General features: G+C 32.6%; 3 protein-coding genes across 11 annotated transcripts; 2 read left to right on the forward strand and 1 right to left on the reverse strand.

Moving 5' to 3' along the window:
* Positions 1-436: 436 nt before the first annotated feature.
* On the forward strand, positions 437-4,658 carry LOC110647452 (vesicle-associated protein 2-2). Its single transcript, XM_021801283.2, has 9 exons — positions 437-773; positions 953-1,003; positions 1,307-1,377; positions 1,538-1,619; positions 2,046-2,161; positions 2,273-2,455; positions 2,825-3,016; positions 3,250-3,327; positions 4,375-4,658. Exons 2-9 carry the CDS (start codon positions 955-957, stop codon positions 4,483-4,485), a joined length of 882 nt encoding a protein of 293 aa, XP_021656975.2. The 5' UTR covers positions 437-773; positions 953-954; the 3' UTR covers positions 4,486-4,658.
* A 777-nt stretch (positions 4,659-5,435) lies between these two features.
* LOC110647454 (sodium/hydrogen exchanger 1) lies at positions 5,436-10,913 on the reverse strand. The gene is made up of 15 exons (XM_021801288.2): positions 10,660-10,913; positions 10,130-10,459; positions 9,926-10,044; positions 8,827-8,924; positions 8,407-8,466; positions 8,276-8,322; positions 7,997-8,191; positions 7,832-7,878; positions 7,437-7,503; positions 7,209-7,309; positions 6,977-7,078; positions 6,735-6,864; positions 6,588-6,650; positions 6,245-6,328; positions 5,436-6,087 (listed from the first exon to the last, which is right to left on the reverse strand). The coding sequence occupies exons 2-15, from the start codon at positions 10,301-10,303 to the stop codon at positions 5,758-5,760; spliced, it is 1,617 nt and encodes a 538-aa protein (XP_021656980.2). The 5' UTR covers positions 10,304-10,459; positions 10,660-10,913; the 3' UTR covers positions 5,436-5,757.
* A 2,212-nt stretch (positions 10,914-13,125) lies between these two features.
* On the forward strand, positions 13,126-20,632 carry LOC110647455 (uncharacterized). 9 transcript variants are annotated; one of them, XM_021801292.2, is made up of 13 exons: positions 13,129-13,485; positions 13,928-14,037; positions 14,225-14,311; positions 14,661-14,707; positions 14,858-14,915; positions 15,339-15,452; positions 16,318-16,437; positions 17,553-17,664; positions 18,199-18,290; positions 18,520-18,627; positions 18,765-18,946; positions 19,409-19,607; positions 20,388-20,632. In XM_021801292.2, exons 2-13 carry the CDS (start codon positions 13,956-13,958, stop codon positions 20,438-20,440), a joined length of 1,254 nt encoding a protein of 417 aa, XP_021656984.2. In that variant the 5' UTR covers positions 13,129-13,485; positions 13,928-13,955; the 3' UTR covers positions 20,441-20,632. The 9 variants fall into 9 exon arrangements, with proteins under 9 accessions (XP_021656989.2, XP_021656984.2, XP_057992198.1 ...); XM_021801290.2 differs by having other exon boundaries at positions 13,131-13,485; positions 16,312-16,437; XM_021801293.2 differs by having other exon boundaries at positions 13,131-13,485; positions 13,972-14,037; positions 16,312-16,437.
* The last annotated feature ends 5,154 nt before the right edge of the window (positions 20,633-25,786 follow it).

Genomic DNA, 25,786 nt, shown 5'->3' on the forward strand with positions numbered 1-25,786 from the left:
AGTTTTTTTTTTTTTTCATTTAACTTTAATATCTTAGTGTAATTTTAATATTATGGGATTAAGATTCATTAATTTTATTTGGTGAAAAATAAATATTAAAAGATAAAAATCAAAAGTTAATTATCTTTTTTTTAATTTACATATTAAAAATTATTAAATAATAATGAAATATTAATTTAATTAAAATAAATCAAATTAAATAAATTTAAATGAAATTAAAATAAATTAACTCAAATGAAATACTAAACTCAAAATATTATAAATTTAAAATATAATATGTAATAAAAAAAATATATAAAATAAATAAAATTTACATATTTATATTTTAAATTTAAATAAATTTTTTCCGTCAAACACCCGCAGATGCGGTTTGAGTGCCAGCTTAGGGTCCGTGTAGTTAAAAAGAAGAGCGCAAGCCGAGTGAGCCGTTGGAGAGACAGGAAAGGCGTTGTTAGTTTTGATAGAAACAAAGAAGCGAAACAAGAAAGTGGAAGGCAGCCGGTACAACCGCTCTCTCTCTCTCTCCCTATCTCATCTCTTCAGCGTCTGTGTCAGGGACCAAACGCTCACTGTCTCTCACATTCTCCAGTAACATTCTTCCTTCTCTTACACTTTATCTCTCTCTCTCTCTCTCTCTCTCCATTTCAAATTGCAGTGTTTATCACCCAAGTCACCAAACATCATTTTTATCGCCTGCACAACCTGCACGCATCCCTCTCTCGACGATTTCGAAGCTTCTTCTTGTTTGGATCTGCATTTTCTCCCAACTAGCAGTATGCCTTGTACTACTGTTTTGTGTGTTATAGGATAATAAGTTTTGATTAAGTAGTTAATTATATGCTTAATCTAGTTAGTGGATTTTAATTGCGTTCTCTAATGCTGTATTCAATTTTTATTGGTTAATTAACTATTTTGCTTTCTCTTTTTCTTTCTTTTTGGGTTTTGTTTTTAGTCATGACTTCGGAGCTATTGGAAATCCAGCCCCGGGAACTCAAGTTTACCTGTGAGTATGATTTGCTCTGCTTTTGGAGGTCGCTCACTGTGATGGCACTGTTAATTTCATTGCTTGTATTATATGTTTAAAATTGGCATCTCATTTTTCCATAAAATTGATTGCTTAACAATGAAACCAGCTTAGAAATGGCTTACATCAATCTCTAAGTTTACAAATTTATCATTCTTTCATATAAGAGCAATCGCCTACATGGAAACTTATAATTTATGCTCAATCTACATAGTGCATTTTTTGTTCCTCGTGAATTATATGTCAAATGAATTGCTGAAATAACGAATTTGGCGTATATAGTTGAATTGAAGAAACAAAGCTCGTGTTCAGTTCAACTGGGTAACAGGTCTGATCAGTATGTTGCATTCAAGGTGCGGCCTCTATATTCCTCACATTTTGACTGCAATGCAATAGCTGTGCAAATGTTTAATGCTTATGAATATTATTTGAAAATAGAGAAAATTGCTTTGTTGAAAAGAATACTTGGAATAACCAAATAAAACTCAACTAAATCACAAAAATTATTGGCAGGTGAAGACTACATCTCCAAAAAAATATTGCGTGCGGCCTAACATAGGCATTATTAAGCCAAAAGCAACTAGTGAATTCACAGGTTTATGACCATATTCTCTCTTAAATTAGCTGAATTTTTTTTCTTGAATATATGTTCGTAACATTACTCCTCTATACTATGCCATTTAGAAAGGAGAACAAAATGATAGCACGTATTTTAAGCTCAGTTATAATGATTTGGGTGAGAAATCTGCTTTTTATGAAAGTAAACAAGCTTTTATTCTCAATTATGAAGAAAGCTCTGATACCCATAAGGACATTGTTAAGCATGACGATAGATGACTTCTTAGATAAAATGGAAAATGAACTTTGTGCATTTATGGCTAATACGCCATGTCATAATTGGAATTGGAACCAAGGGTATAAGATAACTTCCGTAGAAATGGAACCAGTAAGTTACTGCCATTTTCTTACGTTATCAGGAAATATAATAGATCGATTGCTGTTCACATTTTTGCTTTTTTAGTTACCATGCAAGCTCAGAAGGTAGCTCCACCTGATTTTCTGTGCAAAGACAAGTTCCTTATTCAAAGCACATATGTGCCCTTTGGAACAACTGATGAGGAAATTACATCTGGGATGGTATGTATTTGCTGTTTCCTATCAGTTTATGATATTTTTATACTAAGAATATGAGATGGTATTTTGTTTTGTATTTTCCCTTTAGTACTTTCTTCTTGTCTTATTTGACAGTTTTCTAAAGAAAGTGGGAAATACATTGATGAGAAGAAGCTGAGGGTGGTTCTCATTAGTCCACCCCATTCACCAGTTCTGCTTCCAAATAATGGAGAGTTGAAGAAAGATCCATCTTATGATGCTGCATTGCACAAAGATATAGCACAGAATGGCATTGAGAACATACCTCCACCTCAAAGGGTAAGAAGGATTATATAATGTTGTAAGATCGTCTCAACAAAGCTCCAGTGCCTCCTCTTCCTCTCCCCCATTCCCTCAAGTTTCTTCTTTGTTGCATGTTGACTCATCTGTTTTTGTCTAGTTCTAGGAGCATTCTCATGGCCTACATGTGCAATTGCTTGATCTGTTGTCATGAATGTAGCTGCTTTATGTTGGTAGTTGTCTAGGCATTGTGTTTTTGATAGTTTGTAATTCTGTTTCAACTTTCAATGGAAGAAAAGCTTAGGATGCTAGATCTAGCCCACTAAAAGGTGGCATCAGAAAATAGGCTTATTCATTTTTAGCAAGCACTCTTGATACCTGACATAATTGCTATGTCTATTGTATCAGTTAGAGGAGGATGTTGCAGGCTGTCCTGCCAAGGATATAGAGGTGTTAAAGGCAGCTAAGGATGCTGAATCAAGACAAGCTGATGATAAAATGAACTTGGAATCAGCAAAGGAGCTAGTGGAACCAAAGTTAATTAAGGATTTTGAGGAGTTAAAATCAAAGCTACATCTAATGGATTCAAAACTAAGAGAGGTCTGTTCTCTACCGTTGTGGCTTCAACTTAGTGGCACAGTAACCTTGAATTCATTTGTCCTGTTCAGAGGAAACGCCTCTGCTGTCATAAATCATACCATTTATATTGTAATAATAACTTAAATTTCATCTTTGAAAAACATTAGTGTGAAAAATTTTTGGGGAAATTTTTTTATGATGATATACACCTCTTGTTATCAAGTTCATCCTTATTGATTTGTTTGTTTCTGCAGGCTGATCATACTATCACAAAGCTGATTGATGAGAGGAGTGCAGCCATCAGAGAGAAGGATCTTCTCAAGCATGAAGTAGTGAGTAATTTATCACTCTGCATTTTTCCCTATTGTTAAGGCTAATAAGTAATAATCCAGATAAAAACTAGGAGAAGTTTTCTGCCATTATGCCTTACTAATGCCAAAGGAAAAAGCTATTTGTTAAACTAGGTGTTCAAATCCAAGGTTCTCATAAATTTAAGACACACACAATTACGGTATATAGACAATAAGAAAAATGGATACACAAACAAGCAAATAATTCTACTATGATAAAAGGAACAAGTTACAATCTCTTCTAACTCTTTAAACACTAATCCCAGTAGGTTTAACCAAATTTCACACTCTAACAATAGACAAAATTTACTATATTTATATTGTTTCATACTGCAGAGACATTGCCTCCACCCAAACTCTTCGTTTAGCTTAGGACTAGAGCCCGCTATTGATCTCACAAAATGTCCAATTGTGGTTGCGCAATGGACTTTTTGGATTGAGACATAATTTGGACCTAAAAAAAAACATATTCAAATACAAAGCTATATCATAACACTCCTCACTCAAGAGATGGCAGTGAAAGCAAAATTCTAGTAACTGATAAACTTATCCTCTAAGGGATTACCAGTGGGTATTCATATTTATTATGTCATTATATAGCATAATATATCATGACTTTTGCTTGATGAAAAGGCGTAGTTATATTTTACAAAATAGACAAATCAGAAGATAGCCTTCACAGTTCACATAACTAACATTAACTGAGCACTTCTTGTCAGAGGACCGTTTGGTGCCTCTACTTTCTTTAACACACAAGCCTTATTCTTTCATATCCACTTCGGAACTCCAGCAGTTCTTTTTATTCAATAATTTTGTGCTTCTAAATTCCAATCAAACTCGGTCATGTTTTACTGTCACAACTTGAATCATGTTTTTAATCCTTGGGACGCTTAGGAGAGTAGGGCAGATGTAACTTGGATCAGATGATGGCCAACCATCTTGTACGTTTGTTTTTTGCTTAAGTTTAAGAGAAGTAAAAAATCTTCCTGGTGTACGGTGCTTCTGATATATGCTATTTCCCCTTTGTAGGAGTTGTTAAGGAGAAAAAGCATGAAAAGAGTTCAGGTGGGTTTTCCTCTTCTGTATGTTTGTACGGTTGCTCTCATCAGTCTGGCATTTGGATACCTTCTTCATCTATAGGCAGAAGAGGATCTGATTGTCAAAATAGATTTTTTTTTGGGGTTCATATTTGATGTGTGATATATGCTGTAGTTCTTGAAATTGTGCATGTAAAGAGAGCTGATCTCTTGTAATAAAAGAACTTAAAGTAACAAAATTGACAGCTTTATGGTGAGAAGCTTTGCATTATTTCATACGTGAGACCATAAATTGTATTGGTTTGAAAGATGATAATTTACAAATTCAGCACCTAAATGCCAAAAGCGTGCACTCGCAAAGTAAACAATGTGGATGAATTGCTGTTTTAGCTAGTAGGATTGCATTCTTAATCATGAACAGGCCTTTTCTTCATTAGTTGGCATGCTTTTAATTCTTCGTCTGTTAACTTAGACGTTAGGACTGGACTATCGTTAGGAGATAATATTAATAATATAACAGATCTCAGTTTATCTGATAGTCCATGTAAGCCATAATAGAGGGTGAATGTTGAATTGTTAATTTCATACTGAGAAGATAAAATAAATATATTTTTTTTAATTCCCAGCTACAAAATGCATGTGAATCCTTAATCTATATATATTTTTTGAATTGTGTCTTGTCCTGTTTCCCAAGAAAAATATAATATTGCACTTTAAAAATAAAAAAAAATCAAATAAGCTATCAAGGGTCTCAAGTCTAAAATCAAATTTTGGGCTAAATAAATTGTGTGATTTCTAATTAAGGCAAATAAATTCTCACATTAAAAGTAATAATTTTAATATTAAATAAATTTTATTCATCATATTATTTTATTTTATTTTAATTAAAAATAATTAATAATTTTTAATTATTTTTAATATTTACAAATTAAAGTAATATTTTATTAAATGAAGACTTATTTAACTTCAATTAAATTTAAATTAATTTTATAGTTATTTAACACTCAATTGTTTTTACTTTTTTTTTTAAAAAAAAAATCAAAACGGTGATCATGTTCCCTTCAATGCATCAAATAAAACAGTAAAAATACAGTAAGTGGTCAATTTACGAAATCCAATGTGGGAAGTGGGAACGCTTACGTAGCTACATGCTCTCTGAAACACAATCTCACTTGACAAACCATATACACAAGGCAAAAACAAAAACCCCCCAAAATTGAAACAAACTACAAGCTGCCTGTGTTGAGTATAAAAATGGCGTCACAACCTCACTCTGAAATCTCCATTGCTATTGACAAATTTCACACCGAAAGCCGATTTCATGACCTATCTACATAAATTAGTAGTCACATATTTGTTGAAAGTTTCTCTCTCCTCAATGCTGCCACTGGAGAAGACTTTCGTCAGTTGGGGAGCCAGGTATAAAAGGCACAAAACCCCGGCCACCAAAAACAGGCCGCATGAAGGCGTCATCAAATTTTCGCCAATAATGGTGGACAGTGTGAGAAGAGGTGCTCAAGAGCATTCTTAAACTGGTTGGGCGGGAAACATTGTAGCTGCATTTGTTGTCCTCTAAATCTTGCCCATTGAGAAGTGGCGCAGTGAAGGATTTAGGACTAGACGGTTCAGAAGACAACATGCTGGAAGTGTGTTTTGGAGATGGAAGCAAGATCCTCACTAGTGGCTTTGTCATCAACCCGAACACCTGCACAGAGCTCACAATTAGCTAACAGCGTCTTCGGTGTTTCAGGACATGGGCATGAGGTTCTACATCTGGCCAAGCCCATTTTAGATTGGGCAGAGTTTGTTTATAGCAGGTTGCCTCTCATACTAATTTGCACACAAATAAGATAGTGTTTTACCACTGTGCTGAAAAGGACAACTGTAATGGTACTGGTGATCATGATTGCACTCCCACGCAACTGCGTATAGCCTGAATTGGTAAACTGCACAGATAAAAACAAGTACATCATTCAGTGGACGTGAACATACTCCATTAAGGGAATGTAAATCCCTTAACAGAAAGTCTACCGGAACCATTTCCAAAACCCCTATGTTGCACACCGAAAGACATCCCTGTGTGTAGCAGGACTATATTGCTGCTGGAGGTGGAACAAAGGGAACTAGTATCAAAGGATTATAGCTAAAAAGGAAAATTTCAGTTCACTTCCTGTAACAAAAGTAAGCACATTCAATCTTCTTTACCTGATTATAAGCAAGAGCCATTGAAACAGCACCACGCATAAGACCAGCCCACCAAATTGTTACCTGCCAAGCAAAATTCCACAGAGACATTTAGCTCATTATTCATGAAAATTAATGTTAGAAATTAGAATAGCTTGAATGCAGCACCTGTTGCTTTATGTCAATTTTCTCATTCTTAGTCAAGTTGGATAGAAAGGATAAGGGGAAAACAAAGGCTGCTCTTCCAACCAGAACCAATCCCAAGAGTATTGCACTCACGCCAACCGACATCCCAGGGCTGAGAAAAACAAGAGTAATTAACCCCACACTCAGAAAATGGTACACTTATCTGCATTTGACTTGTTTATGCAATCTTGGAATTTGTTTCCCTAATCTCACAGTAGCCTTACCTATGGCTTACAAACTTCCATTTCTCAATGTCCAAGGCATCCATGCCAACGTACAGGAAAATGAATATCTCAGCAACAAATGACAAAGTAGCAAAAGCATGCCTGAAATGGTTGATAAGAAACCAAAATATTAGTAACGCAACAACTAAGCCAACATCTCTAAAGAAAACAGAAGGGAAGATTGTTATTGAAACTTCCACAGTAACATTTAAGCAGATATAGCTTAACATACTTAGTTGTCACTCTTGAACTTTCAGTCACATTATGCCATGTATAGTGAGACATAACAATCCCACAAAAGAATACAGTGAGAATTGCACTTAAATAGAATAGCTGCAAGAAAAACCAAAATTTCAACAAGGTTAGAATGCCTTTTGTCCCCAAATAAATCTACTAGTAGAAGGAAGCAGAAAACAAGGGTCCCAGGTGAGGTGACTTTTACTGTTTGTTAGAAACTTACTTCAGCCAGCATATATGAAAGGTAAGCCATGAGAATCATTAGAGCAACCTCACGGTCAGTAGAGTGCCTGGATTTTGCAATAAAACAGAAATTATAAGAACATTACTGAGTCACTGCACTGAAATTCCTTTCATGTAACTGTGACAACATATAATTATGAATTGCCATCAGATTAAGTGAACAAGAAGCAACTTGAGGTCAGTACGAGATTAGAAGGTACTAACAGCAAGTAAATCAAATAAATTTGACAGCAATAATACACACATAAATTCAAAATCTTTTTGTTCTTTTTATGCCACTTGCAACTGAACTGCTGTGATCATTATGTTTTTCCTATGTTCTATCTACCATTAAGATGACATGAAAAGCTAAAGAGCAGCGCAATGTTTACAAACCTGCCAAAGTAAAGCTTCTTAATAATGTATGCACTGAGTAGTCCAGCCTGAAGAGATTAAAAATATAATATAATATCATGAAAGTGCATAGCAAAGAAGTGCATGCAAACCACACAAACACACACACACACACACACACACAGATATAGAGAGAGGGAGACTTACTAAAACTCCCAAAATGGTGCTTGAGATAAACAGATTTAGAAAGTTCCCAACAAATTGCATTGCGGCACTTGAATTGATGTGGGAGAGATCAAAGCTCTGGATTGCATTGAAAAACACCACCGATGTGGCATCATTTACCACACCTTCTCCAAATACCAGACTGTATAGTAAAGGCGTCTCATCCTGATTAAGCACCTGCAGCAGCATAAAATTAATTAATTATGGATGTTGTTCCCCAAAAGCTGTGACAAGATTTTAGCTTCACTAGGCCATTTATACCTGTAAGGTACAAACAGAATCTGTGGCAGAGAATATTGCTCCAATAGCTGCAATGAAAGGAGATAAGCATACATAAAATGGAGGAAAACTAGGGGAAAAGAAAAACAAACTATAAATGAAATTGAGCATACCAAGATAGTCTCCTATGTCAAGGGAACCAATGTTCATTTTCTTGAAGAAGTGCATAGCACCTGAGTAAAAACAAAAAAATTAATCATGAGAACAGCATAACTAAGACCAGTTCTCAGAAGAAAAAAATTTAATCAGTTTGCCTTTCAAACTTTATAATCAAACTTTATGATTTTCTATACAAAGTCTTGCATTTATTTTCAATCTCTACTTAATTATTCTCGTTCTAAACATGGCAAAACATGCATTAGAAATATGAAAAACCTTAGAATTCATTTGACCATTAGACGTTTATGAATGTTTTTTGTATCCTCTTCATGATATAAAAATACAATATAGGACAGAATCAATCATCCACAGCAGCATCTACAAACGACACCATGGGAAATTATCTACTCTTACATTCGACAGTTTTAGTGTACCTATTGATATGACAACAGTGGATATCAGAGTACCAACTGCACCAAAGAGAATGATAGTCATGAAATTGCGGAAAAATTGCTTCTTCTTCACCTGAAACCTGGTAGGCAACAACCAAAATCAATAATGAGAACAGAGGAAGCACCAACAGTGGTCTGGAAAATTGAGTATCCTAAAACACATTCTCTAATAGCAATAAAAAAATCAAAAGAAGAAAAGCATTTGTGTTGGTGAATGATGTAGGCATCACTTCAATTATAAGGCTGCTAATACCATCCAAACAAATCTAGTTTCTACAGTCGCTAATTTCTAAAAGGCAAATGGAATCACTTCTATCCCTTGGACTTATTTGAATTAGATCAGCCGATTTTGCAACAGCAGCAAAATACAGATTCTTATGATAATAGGTATGGCAGTTGAATAATTAGATGATTCTTTTTCATTTTTGGCTTGAACCCAATTACAACTGATTCCACACTAGGTTGCTTTCCCTTAATGTAACATTTTAAAATAGTGTACTGGAAGTACCTTCATTATTCTACTTTCGGTAATTTCCATCAAAACTATTGACATGTTTATGCATTGCCCACCAATTCAAAGCTAATTAAAAACATGATATGCTTTCCAGGATTTTGAATTTTTCACTTCTATTGAAAAGATAAAGGCCATCAGTACTAGGATAGTTTAGCAGTCTCCAGTATTTTTTTTTTTTTAGTGAAATTATATAAATCAGACAAGATTTCTGTTCTAACTTCAGCAAACTACCTCTAAACTAGAATTAATGAGAAGTCTGATAATGAGAAATCAATAAGCAACAAACAGGAAAGCAATCAAGATAAACTATAATTAAAACTTAAGAGAAACCAAGCACAGCGGAACCATTTCATATCAAGTAATATCATGGAAAGCAGCAAAATATGTACATCATTAGCAAGCACCAGACAGTAATAAGATCGATTCTACCAAAAACTCAATAAGACCGATGATCAAGTGCCGCAGATGCATACTAAACTCCAATATCAAACAAATAAACACTTAAAACCAATGAATGAACAAACTCAGTATTAAAAAATTGGGGAATATCAGAAGTACCCAACTTACCCAGCATTAAAAATAATAGGTGGAAGAAGATAAATAAAGAATAGATCTTCACTAAACACTAAAAGACGTGAGCTCTTTCCTCCAGTTGTAAGCAAAATAACCACCCCAGTGCACAGACCCTGCATTAACTCACCACAAACCTATTACAAATTATGCCTTTTATACATCCAAACTTGAATGTAAGCAAAGGAAGATATTACTGACAATAGCAAGGGCCGTGATGGACTCGTTCATCCATCGGTTCTCCTCTAGTAAATGACCGATTATAATACAGGCGCAAAGAAGTGCCACAAAAAGATTTATCGATACCACTGATGAGTGATCCGATCCTACTATTTCCTCCGATTTCGACAAAACAGAAGCTAAAGTGAGCGCCATTGTAGCATAAACAATCGTATATGATAAGAAAATCCTGAAACTGATATAATATAAAATAAACGATTCGATTATAAGCTTTCAACTTTCCTTCAAATCCTGTAACTTGAATCCGTAAGCTGACATTTCAATGGCGGTTAGCTTTATGTTAACATAGTCCTGCGAGTATAGAAAATAGCATGATTTAAGTCAACCGATCTGAAAATAAAAATTTATATTCCTCTTCCAAAAAAAGAAAAACTTTTCATTAAGATTTTCTCGGCTCTTTTCTCGCCGTCCAAACAGAGATTACTAAAACACATAGCAATCCAAATATTTATCATACAAAAACCGATTCAGAGACTCGCATACTTACTCACTTTTGCTCACCGCGAAGCTCGAGCATTTCTGGCTATTTCAAATTCAAAAGCTAAGGAAAGCAAAATTCAAACAAAACAAAACGCAACTTCGATGCTTTTGAAACTTTAACTGATCAAAGTATCAATAGAAAGCCAAAAAGCTTCGTAGAAATTCTCTGATTTTAAGCAATCCAGTAAAGCCTAAGCAAATAGAGAGAGAGAGAAAGAGAGAAAGGGAGAAGCAGAGGAGGAGAATACGACATGGAATAGCAGAGGCCGCGAAAGAAATTAATATATACAACTTTAAAACGAAGACCGGAGTCAAAAGTTTAAATTTTTACATCGCGACGGTCGTTAATAGAAAATATATGGTACATCAACGGTCCCGATTGAGGTTAATAATTATAGTATTGGATGTAGCGTAACATTTCCAGGTAAAAGGAAATAGAGGGAAAAAAATAAAAAAAAAAGGTAAGGAAAAAGAAAAGGAAGATTAAAGAAAGGGGCCGTTGAGAATGATTTTGTCGTCTAAACTCACAGATACTTTTCTTTTTTTATTTATTTTAAGGTATTAATATTTTTAATTCATCCAGAAATATAGAATCTATGCACAGATTTTTCCTTTTTTTTTTTCATGTGACTGTTTATTTTGAATTGAAATTTTAAATTGAATAATCTTAATTCAGAATTTTAATTTATTTAGTAATAATTTAATTTTTTAAAATTATTAAAAAAATTAAAATGAATCAAATTTCTTCAAAATATGGTGTTCTATAATTTATAAATTAGAATTATAATGTCTCTTTTTAATTTATAAAAAATAATCTCATAAAGAAACTGAAAATAAATAAAAAAAATTAAATTAAAATTATTTGATTTGATTTAGTTTAATTTATTTATTTTAATTTAAACATTTGATTTTTTTTTATTTTAAGGTTTTTCAAACTAAATCAAATTCGCTCTTCCAATTTTATTTTGTAGTATATTTTAAAATGTTTGATTTAACTATTTATTTTTAATTTTTAACTTAAAAATAATTTTTTAACTTATGAACTAAATTAAAAACATATAATTAATTGTCTTATAAAATTATTTTAAAATAACTTTTAAATAATTTAAAAATTTTATTAAAAAGATTTAAAATTAATTTAATTTTTAAAATTAAAAAAAATATATATATATAATTAAGTATTATAATCATTAATTAAGAATAATATTAATATTTTTAAAAATTAATATAATAATATAATCACTTATTTAATTAAATAAATAAATAAATAATAAAATATATTTACTTATGAATTTAAAATTATTTTAAATAATTATATTAATTTATAAATCAAATTAAATACAATAACTAAATCATACACCCTCTTTATCATTTTCATTATTGTAATTTTTTTTATAAAGATTTTTTATTTATAATAATAAAATATTATATTAATTAAAATTTTTTTCAGCCCAAAGTCAAAACCAAATGGTTTCCCACTCTGGATGGTCGATGGCAGATCTGTACGGACCCATGCGTCTCACCGATAGCTGTTGAGCAACTGGAAATAGAGTTGTACGGATGATGGCCACCTTTTCACTATAAAACTGACTACGAGCACCCTTAATGCATATTTTGGCCAGCATGCTATCATTGCTGGCCTACCTTAATCCCGACAAACCACATCAATTTCTATTTATGCTTCGAGGATCATATGATGAACCCCAAGCCCTACATCATCTCCTTCTGTTGTGCCACGTGGCTCCATTGCCTTGTCGGGTCCCCCATTTGACCATGATCTTCCTCTCAGGTAAAATCATGAACCTTGGTATACTAACTTTGTTTGCTAAGTCCACTATCGCGTGGATGTTGGCCATATTGTATTGTCCACCATGTCGTTTTAACACGTTTGATTACTCTGACTATGTCGTTTCGTGATGAAGATTTCACGTTTGGTTGTGTAATCATGAAACAAAAGGGGGGGGTCCGAAAGTGAGGAATTTTGTTTGTGGTTGGATCGTTTGAATAAAGATTGAAAGAGCCGAGCCAATTTTTTTAATTTCTCAATTTATAAAGAAAATTATAGCTGATTGTATCATTGTAGGCAATTTGATGACTATGATGAGATTATATTTATATTTTTATTTTAAAAATTTTCATTAGATTAAATAAATATTGGTAAATTCATTTTATTTTAAAATATTAAGTATTAAAAAAATAAAACTTTTATCTACTCTTTCAAGGCATAATTTATTTTTTTTATATTCATGTATAATTTATTTTTAATATTTTTAACAGTTGGGCAAAAGCAATTGTAGGAGCTGGTCTTCGGCCCAACCACATATATTAATCATGCTTAGGCTTGAAGGGTCAAAGCCCAGTTCGTTGTACATGGAACTGGCAGGATAAGATGGGCTCCACTCATAACCCAAAATTAGAAAAGTTACGAGAAGTTTGAAATGTGGTGCGCTGCGTATCACATGAGGACAATAGAATCGGTTTCGCAAGCAAACGCTCGTGACATGATAACTTGCAAGCGGCCAAAACCCAACCCAGTAGAAAACAGCTTGCCAATTTTAGCTTCGTCAATCTGCCACCTCTTCTTCACTCCCTCTGCGCGAGGAGAGAGAAGAAGAAGGAAGAACCCCTAGATACTGTGTTTTTGGCTATTGTAAATTCTCTCCTAATCTCCCTCTACACTGCTCTTCCATTGCTGCTCTATCTGCTTCTCTCGTCCACCTCTTCTTCGCACGCGCATTGCACGAGATCGGCATTTTTTTTATTGATTTGTCGTTGACTCAAAGGTTTTTGTTCTTATAGGATAATTTTAGGAGATATTTGTCTTTTATAGATTTGAGGTGAGCTTTCTTTTGCTTTTAGATTCTTTTCGTACTGATTTGATCGTTTTAAATAGTCACTTTCTTCCAATAATCTCTTTGAATTCGATCTTAGGGCTGCGTTCCTTGTGTAGGTTTATGATGTTTTTTTGTTTTTGTTAGTTTGTATATTGCCATGGATTTGAATTGCATGGCACTGGAACTTATTTGTGGTTGTGAAATATTCCTGATTATGCCAATCCAAATATTTCTTTTTAATTGTTTTCCGTATTTAATCTAGTTAAAAAGGGCTCTTTTTCCCTCTCCTCACACCCCACCCCCCCTCCTCCTTTCTCTTAGTTTGTCACTATGCTAGTAGGATTGAATTTGAGCTGTTCTGTGCCCATGCATGTGGAGATAAGTCAGTATCAGGTTGCTTACATATTTTGATGGTGGTAGCTGATACATATGTTGGTAATTGCAGTGTATAGATTCCCAAGTAGTTAGTATCGATGGTATGTTCGCTAGGAACTGGGAGAATGGCTGTCATGGCTAGGCTTCTGGCTGCAGGAAGTTTATCACAAACCATTGCAGGTATCATGAGAATTTTGTATTCAAGATTTATGAGATAATTTTATATTGAGGATTTAACTACATTATTTTTTCCTACAAAAATTAAATTCTTAAAAAAGGGGAATCAATTAAACTCTATATGTTAAGTGATATTTCATTGGTTGTTTTGTTTCAAATTTGTATTCATATTAGTCCTGCAATTTGACAGAGGAAATTGGCCAACAGAAATTGGCTAATCAATGCATTTACAGAGAATTACATGAGGCAGATGAAGCAAATTTGCTTGATGAAGAAGGTAATATTCTTAGCATCAAATATTACACTGGGAAGTTTTAACCATAATGGATGGGGCCTTCTTTAAGAATTTGCAGCGGGAATAGGGAAATGAATGCCTTCGTTGTTTGGGAGATCTAGGGTCCAAGACTAGCTAAGTTCCTGGGTCTTAGCCAGGTGATGTTTTCCATGCAGGTAAGAGTGAGCCTATATGGCCTTGCCCAAACAGGAACGCCTAAATTTAAGTACAAGGTCATGGTGACATTAACTGCAATTCTAAGTGTTAATTTTGTTGCATGTTATTTCTGCTCAGTTTTTAAGTTTTGCCGTAATGTCAAGTTCTTTATCTGCATGTTGATTTCCTTCTGCAGATATGCATGTTTTTGGTTTGAAACCTATGACTGATCCTTTGGATTTGGTAAGGTTGAGCAATGCTATGAAACTCTTTATGTTAATGATAACGTCTTGGTTATTCATTTGGTCATTGTATGGAAGTTTGTCTTTTGCATCTACATTAACAAATTTCAACTTTACATAATTTATCTGATTGGGTAACATAATGGTGAAGGTTTGTTGTAATGCTTGCAAGAAACCAGTGAAGACCAGTCAGTATGCAGCTCATGCAGGTTTTGAGGTTTTCTTTTCTTTTTTTTCCTCCCATCCCCTTTGCCTTTTCTTTCAAGCTCGTCTTTCTGTTATGGCAATGAGAGTTAATGTGGCTTTTGATAATTGTTTGTCAACAAAATTTTTAATCTTAGGATGAGTTTACTGAAATTTTCAGTCTTCTCTAGATAAGGCTAGATAAGCATTTATCAACAATAATTATAATTTTTTGATCCAGACTAGAAACCAATGAAGTATGGATGGTGTTGCCTTATTGGTTGTCCAATCTTGAAACCTTGTAGGCATGCATGTGTGTTTTTTGGGGCGACCACATTTACATAATGGGCTATATGCGAATTGCTTACCTAGTTTTACTCTCTCTTCAAATTCAGTGGTGCTTGTGCTGCTCTGAGTTGGGTTGTTTTCTTTTTCCTCATTTTTTCCAGAACTTTGTAGATCCTTAAATTCTGCAGAAGAAACGACATTGGAGCTTGATGGTAATGTAGGGCACAGGAAACCTCCAAGGAAGGAGAGGAAAAAGTTATTAACTTCTCATATTAGTATCCTTGTTTTTTTAAAGGTTTTCATTTGGATTTGGTATTGGACTTTAAACACTGGTTTAAATTCCTGCTTTTCTTTCATTAGTATATTTGCCTTGTTCATATTTCATTATTATTTTGAACCTAACTGTGGTTTGGTGCAAAGAGCTAGAATCATGTATATGTAGGGGTGAGCATTGGGTTCGAATCGAACCAAACCGAACCGAATTAAATTATAAAATCGAATTTTAAATTTTAGAAACCGAACCGAACCGAACCGAACCGAAATGGGTGAAAAACCGAATCGAACCGAACCGCTCTATTTCGGTTCGGTTTGGTTTAAACCGATCGGTTTTATTTTTTATTGATTTTTTAATTTAGACTTGATTTTCAAGTTATTTGGTCTAATTTTGACTTTGGTTTGAACCTAATAACCATTAATCAATGAAATTAAACAATTAATATATATAAAATTAAATATAATTCATAAATTTTTCATAAAAATAAATCAATTCAAAAATCGATTCGGTTTGATTTGGTTCGATTTTAATATATAAATTACTATTCGGTTCGGTTCGGTTTAACTATTTTTTCTCTTCAAAACCGAACCGAACCGAACCGAAATAACCGAAATTTTTATAATGTAAAAGCGAATCAAACCGTTTGAATTTTAAAACCGAACCGATTGAACCGAATTGACTCGGTTTGGTTCGGTTTTTCGGTTTGAACCAAATTCTGCTCAGCCCTATGTATATGATCATATTTTGATCTTTTGAGTTTTGCATATCATTTTAAACAAACTCTTATTTCTGGTTCTTTATACAGGCTAGTGTGTTTTGATGGCAGTGATATTTTCCTTTTGGTTCTTAACTTACATTAGACCAAGCTACACCTGTTGCAGAGCAAGGAAGGTCTGTATCTATAGATGCAGAAGATATGGCTGCCTCTGAGTCTCAGTTGGATGGGCGACCCAGAAGGTCATCTTCATTCTCCATGGATACAAAGAGTATGTGCATGTCACTCTTAATTTGATTTGCCTAGAGTCTGGCCTATTCTTTATCAATGATGTGTTTTTCCCCCATTTCTCCTGTATTGTGACTCTTTAGTTAAGTGGATAGATTTCTCCTTGGTTGGCATAATAATGATGTCACTTTCCTTGAGTTGATGCTGTTGTCAGTTGTCATTGTGTTGACTGTTGAGTCTAAGTCATATTTAATATTTTGAGATCCTCTGTTCTACCTTGATACTGAGGCAGGTGCCCTTGATGATACCAACCTTGATCTTTGAGTACACACTTACTGGAACTATACCTCTTAATCCACCTAAAAAACATTTCTTGTGTTTTACGCAAAATGCCTCTTTATTGCGCCTGCTCGTCTGGGTGGTTATTCCAAGTTTATTACTCATTTCTTCAAATTTTGGATGGCAATCCTTACGTCTCAAAAAAAAAAAAGGACAAAAAAAAAAAGCAAAAGATTAACCCATGCTTGGATGGTTACATTGTGCTGTAATTGTTATTTGCCTGGCAGTGGTCATTTACATCTACTGTAGAGGTTTGATCTATCAATTCGATCATGGATTTCTAGTAGGGTTCAGTGATGAACTTCCAGTGGGAAATTAATCCTATTTTGAGGACAACAGATGTAGTTTTCAATCATGTGGGCTTTTTTTTTCTTTGGGCAAATGTCAGCAGATAATGTACTCTTTGGTACTTTAAGATTACTTTCTTTTGTAACAGAAAAGTAATTTGGTCCTCAGTTTTTTCCCATGTGATACAAAATTTGGTTGTAACCTTTGTATGGCAGAGTAGTTTGGTAGTGATAGATAGCAATTGAGATTGCACTTACAAAGAAATCACTAAAAGTCTCTGTTTTTGGAGACAGACCTTTTACTATATTGACATAAATTTATGATTGCTTTGTAGCAAATCCCATATGTAGCAATATTGGTGTTGGTCAATTAAATTGAGTTGCTTATGCTTTCAAATACATGCTTTATGTTGGCGACAACTGAGTAGTTGGTAGTATGTTGTAACCTCTACAGATAGGTTTATATTTGTAAAAAAAAAAAAAAAAAAAAAAAGAACTTAGCTTGATTCTTTGCTTTCCTTATGTTGATTAGGAAATCCTGCATGTGTAGATGTGGCATTTATGATGGACGGTAAAGGAGAAAGTCCTGAACATACAGATTACTCGGCCTGTATGATGCCGCCTCCAACAAAACGCTTTAAATTGTATGCTTTCTTTGTTCTTAATGCAATGTGACTGCTTTAAATTATGTTTATCATCATTGTCAGAGTCATTATTTAGATTCTGCATTTGATGTCCTCATTCTTTCCATAACTTCTATTATTTCTATTTCTTAACTTTTCATTTATGGGTTTCATGTAATTGTTGTACTATTATACTTAAACACATGTCTTTTAGGGTTACTTTTGCTGAAAATGTGTCCACTTTATTTGTGGCATTTAACAGGAGAATGATTTGTAGTGCTTACCTTATTATGGGTCTTTATTTTGCGGATAAATGATAAAGCATAATTTAGCCATGTGAGTTACTTCACTGCACTGCTGTGTCCCCCAACATGCCCATCTTTTGCGAAGAATGTGGAACTGTTGCTGCTATGTATTGGTTGGGTGGTGGTAGGTTTTGGGTTTATACGATCAAGAATCCTCTCTAAATTTTAAGCACTAGGTTTTCCTAAATGCATTTATCTATAATTATTGAGTCATCCTCTACATGTCACATTTCCCTTTTTGTTCTTGTAGTGTATCATCAAGTCAGCATCTGTTGTTATCAAATGATACAGAAAAAGCTTCTGGCCTAACAAAATTCACAAGTGCCCAAGACAGTTTTTCCAGTAAGGCCCCATATATTATTCTCAAATTCCTCTTATTTCTCAAAGCCATGTTTTGAGATTTTTTCTTTTTTTTTAATCTCATAACGCATAAGTCGTAACTTCATAGAACTGCTTGAACATTGCAATTCTACTTTAAAATTTAGTTATTAATCTTTCTTTAGTTGCTGCTGCTGAACATGAGTACATGACATATGGACTGTCATGACTTGTTTTTCTTGCATTTATTTAGTCAAGGATTTTCAAATAGAGTCATCTTCAGGTGGTGACTTGCCAAATGATTTTGCTATCGTCTCTAAGTTCCCTGGGCAAACTCAAGGAAATTGCCTGCTGACAAAAGGTATTCTCCTTGTACTTTAAGTTGTATTCTCCATAACATTTATGTGACTCATCTTAAATCTTCTTTTTCTGATTCTTGACTTTAAATGCTTTCCTTTCTTTCTTGATACTCAATAACAATTAATGCAATTAATTCAGATATTCCAGTTCCCCTTGCTACAAAAATTTATTACTCTCAGAGGAACAATCGCCTTCGGTCGGCAGTTGCTCATATGTACCAAGCAAGTGCAGAAGTATCACAGGAAACTATAATTCAATTACCATCTTCATCCTGTAAGGAATGTTCACCTGAGCAAGTGGATAACCTTCTCAACAAGAAGGTTTGCGCCTATTAATTCTGACTTCTGTTGTTACCTTTTTTTTTTAATGAACATAATGTGTCTTATCTTGATAATATGATAGAAATAAGAAATACTGTTTAGAACTTCACTTGCCACCATGCATAATCCAGTTACGTTCTTTTTAATATTTTATCTCAAGAACTGTATTAAGGAGCAAGTTCAGTGCAAGTCATATCAATTGAACTAAGAATGCGTCAATGTGCATTCTCTTCTTGGAAGTTCAGGTTCCTTGAGTTATATAAATCTCTACAACTTACATGGTAAAATGGCTCTGTAGGGCTTCATCTAGTTATAGTTATAACCAATTAAGTGTTTTTTCTGCATCTTTGTTTAAACTACATGATTTTGCTGGGTTGCTTGAACATTATTTGATGAGGAACTATTTAATCATTATTCCTTGTGAAACATAGAGAGTCTTACTCTTTATTCCTTGCATAACAGAGAGAGCCTTCTGCATTTAAACCTGATCAAATTCTTGCACAAAGCTCAGAATTGTGCTTGGATAAATCAGGAGGATGCATACCAGCCACTAGCTTCTCAAATCAGCTTTCTGTTGATAACATTCTAAGGCCTCAGACTGCTCCTGTATTGGTCAGAAGCAAATATCTTCCAAAGCCTTATTCTTTTGCAGGCAACTCTGGTAGTCTACTACTTCTGTCATATTGTTATAGAATTTAAGTTCTTTATTTTTGAATCATCTGCCAACTAAGCATAAGCTAAACTCATAAAATGCTAAATTATGGGCAACTTGGTTAGAAGTGCTGATTGGAATAAAGCCTAATAACTATTAGACTGTCAGCTGCACTGCTGAATATGTACCGCATTATAGCTTTTAACCCATCTAATTGTGACCACCAGTTTTTGATACCTGAGCTTCGTTTGTTATACGGAAAATAACCTATATATGGAAAATGTTTTTCGAAGAAAATATTTTTTAAAAAAATATTTTTCATTATTTGGTTGCAATGTTAAACTAAATATATGTGTTTATATAATATATGTATAAGTGTTTTTACATTTAAATAAGATTATCAAATTTTAGAAAATGAAAAATGATTTTTTTCTTTTTAAAAGAGAAAGCCTTTTTCTTTAAAAATGACTAAAATTTTCTTTTGAATAAAAAAATATTTTAAATATTTATCTGTTAACTCATTTTTCTGAGCGCCCCAAACATTAGAAAATACGGAAAATAGGAAAACATTTTCCGTGAAACAACCAAAGCCCTTAACTGAAAATATTCTCATTGCTTGGTCACTGGAAATATATATATATATATATATATATATATGTATGTATAGATGCTCAACTTGTCTAAGGCATGTTTATGACACATTTCTTTTTTTCTTTTTCATTTTAATTGCTGATATTCAAGTCATATGGGATGAAAATTAGCTACAAGGTGATGTTTTTGGTTTTGTAGGACAATCGCTAGGGTCCATGCAGCAAGCAAGTGGAAGCGTTCCCGTTTTATAGGAGTCATTGGGGTGGAAATTTTGGCTAGTCAAAGGTGTATTTAGTACAATACATAAGGTTAGGATCTATTTTTGAAATTGAAAAGGCAATTTACCATAATTGTTTATTCTAACCTTCTGTAATCCGTCTAATGCTTGACTGCTGCTCTGTTTATACTTACAGAAATAAAGAAACTATCACTTAATATAGCAATTATTGTAGTGTATTGACATTGCAGCGATATTAGTTTAATCATTATGCAATGTTACATGAGATCTCATGGGAGTAAATTTGATCATTTGCTTTCAATATCATGACAAGGAAGTTCCAGGTTGGCTGGTTCCAAAGGAGGAGACAGAAATTTTAAGATCAGTTAGTTTTCTTCTCCCTCGAGCTTGATTGAAAAATGTGAAATGTGATAGCAGCTAGATTTAACTGGCAATTTAGCCCATGCTGACTTATTCTAAAAGGAAACTATCCACCAGTAAGTATTAGGCGAGTAAATCAACCAAAAATTAACAAAAAAAAAATCCAAAATACTTAGTTCTTCCTCATTATAGATAGCTGTTACCGAGGAAATAGTAATAACTTTTTTATTTTTATTTTTTATAATTGAACTTTTTTATTTCTTGAATTGAGGCAGGTAATCGACCACCCGGCTACTTAAATGGCCTCTAGGAAACAACAATAGCTGGATGCATCACTGCCCCTAATTTTCTATACCACCCATTATGTAGAAAGCAAATGATCAAATTTACTCCCATTTCGCTCTACATTTAACATAAAAATAAGTTAATTTAGTGTTAAATTGATTTTGTAATGCCTGAAACGAGTGCAATTGATGATAAAAGTCACTCTGAAGACCCGCAAGTTCATATGCTAGAAAAACAACGTGAAGTTTGGTAATGGTGGGGACTCGTTGCTCCAATTCAATGAGTACTCTACTCAAGCATGAATTTTTAGTGAGCAGGATCCTTTAAGTTGCTACCAGCATATACCTTCATATGCAAATAAAGTGGCAGTGGATTAAGTTTCTGATAGCAACAGATTTGGACAGCCTCTTCGGTTTGTGCTGGGGTTTGGTTTTGTTTGTTTTCTTCAAAGTTCTCATTATTGCAATGCTATTACTGTTTCGCCATCAAAAAAAAAAAAACAAATCCTTTCTTTCATGTGTTATTTTTTTAATTTTTTTTTTTCTTCAACTTTGACAAAAACGTTACCCTTTTGTAAGTTTCTAAGAAGCAGCAGAGAAATCTCGCCTGTCAGGAAGTTACCTTTCATTTTTTGGCCACATTGGTGAAAGTTCAGTCGGAATATTATTAACATTATTCAGCAATGTTAAATTTATATTATATAATATATTAACATCAAATTAACTAAATTAATATTAATATATAAAATTAATAAATAAAATTTTCATAAATTAATTTTAATATATTAGTTTGTATATTATATATTTGTCTTTTAATACTTAATCAATTTATCTAATTTATTTTTAAATTTTAATTAATATTAATTATTTTTTATTAGACGGTCATCCCTAAATTCCACTATCTAAAAATATTAGTAATAATATTAATTTTAATATATATATATATATATATATTCAATTGAATCGACAAGAACAGTCTATAGTTTGAAAACAATGCTTATAGCAAGTTTAGGCAGGAAACTGTTGTTTTCATGAAAGTAACATAAAGAAGGAAAGATGTTAATATCTCTGTTTGTCAAGTCTCCTGATAAAAATATCCAACATCCTGAGTTCTTTTTTCCCTAGATATTGGGATTAATTTCACTTAAAATCTCTTAAGTTATTATATTAGTATTGTCTTTTAATTTTAATTTATATTATAAAAATCTCTAAATTTTAATTTGAATATCACTACAATCCCTATGACCTGTTATGATATATGGTTTTATCTTTATTTCTTAAAGTTTAAATATTTTTGTGAGAAAAAAATAAAATTGAGAGATATGTAATATAAATTAAAATTAAAATTTAATAATTTTTGTAATATAAATTAAAATTAAAAACCATTTTTAATACAAGTTGAGAAACTAAGAGTAAAACTAAGTCTACACATATTGCATTTGTGGCTACATGCCCAAGCAATTGAACAATTAAGAAAGCAAAAGGAAGATTCTTGTTGTTGGAGGAGGTGGCTTTTGGTCCGTTGATTCTTTCCATATTGTTCATGTGATTTATAAGCTATCAAAACTGAAAAAGAAAGGAACAGGGAGACAAAGTCATAGCAAACTTGATTAAAAGGTCTTCCAAGTTGGAGTGGAAGAGCACACTACTGCATACAATCATAGGAACTTTTTAGAATTGTTGTTAGAGCTGTTATTGAAAAAAATATTTTTTAAAATATATTAATTATATAATCAGACGTGAAGTATTATTATTTTATTATTTTAAAAAAAGAAATTCTTCTTATATTAATTATATAACGTTACTTTAATAATTTAATTTGATTAATTTTTTAATCTAATAAAAATAATTGAAATTTTTAAATGGTAAATAGATTTACAAACATTGGATGCATAATTTTGATTCAATTGTTGGGTGGGTGTCATGGTGGCAACATGAAGAATCACTTTCAAGACGAGGAGAGAGATGAGAGGTCTGTTCTACACCCCACTTTGGAGATAACAGAGAATCCATTTTGTGTGCAGTACAAATCCATTTATGAAAGGTCAGCTTAGTATTACTGTTAAAAAAAATTAATTATATAAATATATTAATTACGAGATATTAAAAATTAATACAATATTAAATGTAACACATTTTAATTATGAAAATTATTAAATTCTTTAAAGAAATGGAATTTAATTTATTTTCAAAGAAATTTTAAATTAATTATTAAGTAAATGAAAATAAATGTATATTGTTTTTTTATTAAAATTAAATAAAAAATGCAAAATAATCAACAAGAAGGTGCATCAAAGATCACAGTGTGGCTGATATTGATAGTTCTTTGATGACACACGATAAAGAATATTTAGAGAGTGTTTTCCCTAGCTTGTGAGTTTGGTCTTTTATAAGCATTAAAAATAGATTGATTATTTATTTATAATAATTTTTAAATTTATAAAATAAAAAAATAAATTTATAAGATTCGCTTTTTATTTTTTATATTTATAAATTAATTTAATTAAGTATTTTATTATATTATTTTTATTTAATTTTTAAAAATTAATTATAAATCTTATTTAATATCTATTTTTATTATTTTAATAATAAATATACTTATAAGTTATTTTTTACTAAACATATCAATCATTTGCGGTCACTTATAAACACTTTAATTAAATATATAACCGCTGAAATTTTAAATGTTTATAAGTTCAAATTAATTTACAGATAACAAGAGCTTGTGAGTTGATTTTCATAACCGAGCACGGGTGAGATGGTTTTATCCTATTTCGATTTAGCTCTTCGCATTCTCATGGTGACTAAATATTATCTTATTGAATATTATTTTAAATTTGATTGTATGTTCTTTCTTATAGGATTGAGTTAAATTGAGAATATCATTCTTTAAATCTAATGAAGCTATGACCGTTATATTCAAAAAACTTTTATTTATTATAAATTTAAAAATTTTAATTTTTATAAATTAAAGTAAATACCTTCTTAATAAATTAGAACTATAATTTAAGTTAAAATTACCTAAATGTGATAATAATAAGGCATATGAACAGTACAAAATAGTAAAGAAAGAGGCAAAAAAGGCAGTTAGTCAAGCAAGAGCACAGACCGTTGAAAAGTTATATAAGAAACTTGGAACTAAAGAAGGGGAGAAAGATATTTATAGATTAGCAAGGAGGAGAGAAAGGAAATGTTAAGATCTCAATCAAGTTATGTGCATTAACGATAAAGAAGGAAAATTGTTGGTGAAAGATGAGGACATTAAACAAAGATGGAGAAATTATTTTAATGATCTCTTTAATAATAGTCAAAATGATAATAGCGTGAATATAGATTGTAGAACAATAGAAAAGAATGTAAATTATACTAGAAGGATTAGATCTTTAGAAGTAAAGGAAGCACTTAAGAAAATGAAAGTGGGTAAAGTTTGTGGACCCGATGAAATACCAATTGAAGTGTGGAAGTATTTGGGAGATATGGGAGTGGCATGGTTAACTAAATTATTTAATAAGATTCTAAACTCAAAGAAAATGCCTGATGAATGGAGGAAGAGTATTTTAGTACCTATTTTTAAAAACAAGGGAGACATACAGAGTTACTCAAACTATAGGGGAATTAAACTCATGAGCCATACTATGAAGTTGTGGGAGAGAGTTATGGAGCATCGACTACGTCATGATACTTCTATCTCTCTCAATCAATTTGGTTTCATGCCCGGTCGTTCAATTATGGAAGCGATCTTCTCATTAGAAGCTTGATGGAGAAATATAGGATGCGAATAAAGATTTACGCATGGTTTTTATTGATTTGGAGAAGACTTATGATAGTATTCCAAGAGAGGTCTTATGGAATGTGTTAGAACAAAAGAGGGTATCTATTAGGTACATACAAGTATTGAAAGATATGTATGAAGGAGCAATTACTATTGTGCGCACGGTGGGAGGAGACACGAGAGATTTTCCGATCTCAATTGGATTACACCAAGGATCAGCCATAAGCCCTTACCTTTTTACATTAGTTTTAGATGAATTGACGAAACATATACAAGAGAGTATTTATTGGTACATGATGTTTGCGGATGATATTGTTCTGATAGATGAGACACGAGAAGGAGTCAATAGAAAGCTAGAACTTTGGAGAAGTACTCTAAAGTCAAAGGGTTTTAAGTTAAGTAGAACGAAGACAGAATACATGCATTGCAAGTTCAGTGAAGGCCAAACTGGTAATAAGGAAGGAGTTAGTTTGAATGGAGTGATACTGCCCCAAAGTAATCACTTTAAATATTTAGGCTTAGTCCTTCAAGTAGATGGGGGATGTGAGGAGGATGTTAGTCATAAGATTTGTAACACCCCCGTTTGCATAGCCTGGTAGATTTCACTGTTCCGGTGACCGGTGTCGGTCCGGACAATTAAGGAGATTAGAACCACACTTAAGTCAATTAGAGAAGCCATAAACACAAATAATTAGTAATGTTCAATTAGTTAAGTATAAATAAGAAAAAGCAGAAGAAGTTAACAGCCGAGAGTCAATGGGTGACCTAATAATGAAGATCATTTTAAACTCAAATTTCAACAGTAAAATGTGTCCTTAGGACCCTTATGAACTGAAAAGAGAAAATCATGAAACAAATAATTAGGTCGGCAGGAAGAAATATGGAATTAATTGTAAACCGGGATGAACTGGCGAGGGGCAATTTGGTCAATTGACCCCAAGAG

This window comes from Hevea brasiliensis, chromosome 15, assembly GCF_030052815.1.
Source record: "Hevea brasiliensis isolate MT/VB/25A 57/8 chromosome 15, ASM3005281v1, whole genome shotgun sequence".
NCBI classification, from domain to species: domain Eukaryota; kingdom Viridiplantae; phylum Streptophyta; class Magnoliopsida; order Malpighiales; family Euphorbiaceae; genus Hevea; species Hevea brasiliensis.

Excerpts from the sequence above, each read along its gene's own strand:
- LOC110647452 (XM_021801283.2), top strand. The coding sequence starts at position 955 with ATGACTTCGGAGCTATTGGAAATCCAGCCCCGGGAACTCAAGTTTACC. Across the intron at positions 1,004-1,306 it reads CCGGGAACTCAAGTTTACCT|TTGAATTGAAGAAACAAAGC; the intron begins GTGAGTATGATT and ends TGGCGTATATAG. Across the intron at positions 2,162-2,272 it reads AGGAAATTACATCTGGGATG|TTTTCTAAAGAAAGTGGGAA; the intron begins GTATGTATTTGC and ends CTTATTTGACAG.
- LOC110647454 (XM_021801288.2), bottom strand. The coding sequence starts at position 10,303 with ATGGCGCTCACTTTAGCTTCTGTTTTGTCGAAATCGGAGGAAATAGTA. Across the intron at positions 7,879-7,996 it reads GCACCATTTTGGGAGTTTTA|GCTGGACTACTCAGTGCATA; the intron begins GTAAGTCTCCCT and ends TAATCTCTTCAG. Across the intron at positions 7,310-7,436 it reads TTTCATATATGCTGGCTGAA|CTATTCTATTTAAGTGCAAT; the intron begins GTAAGTTTCTAA and ends TTTTTCTTGCAG.
- LOC110647455 (XM_021801290.2), top strand. The coding sequence starts at position 13,956 with ATGGTATGTTCGCTAGGAACTGGGAGAATGGCTGTCATGGCTAGGCTT. Across the intron at positions 18,291-18,519 it reads TGCCCAAGACAGTTTTTCCA|TCAAGGATTTTCAAATAGAG; the intron begins GTAAGGCCCCAT and ends GCATTTATTTAG. Across the intron at positions 18,947-19,408 it reads ATAACCTTCTCAACAAGAAG|AGAGAGCCTTCTGCATTTAA; the intron begins GTTTGCGCCTAT and ends CTTGCATAACAG.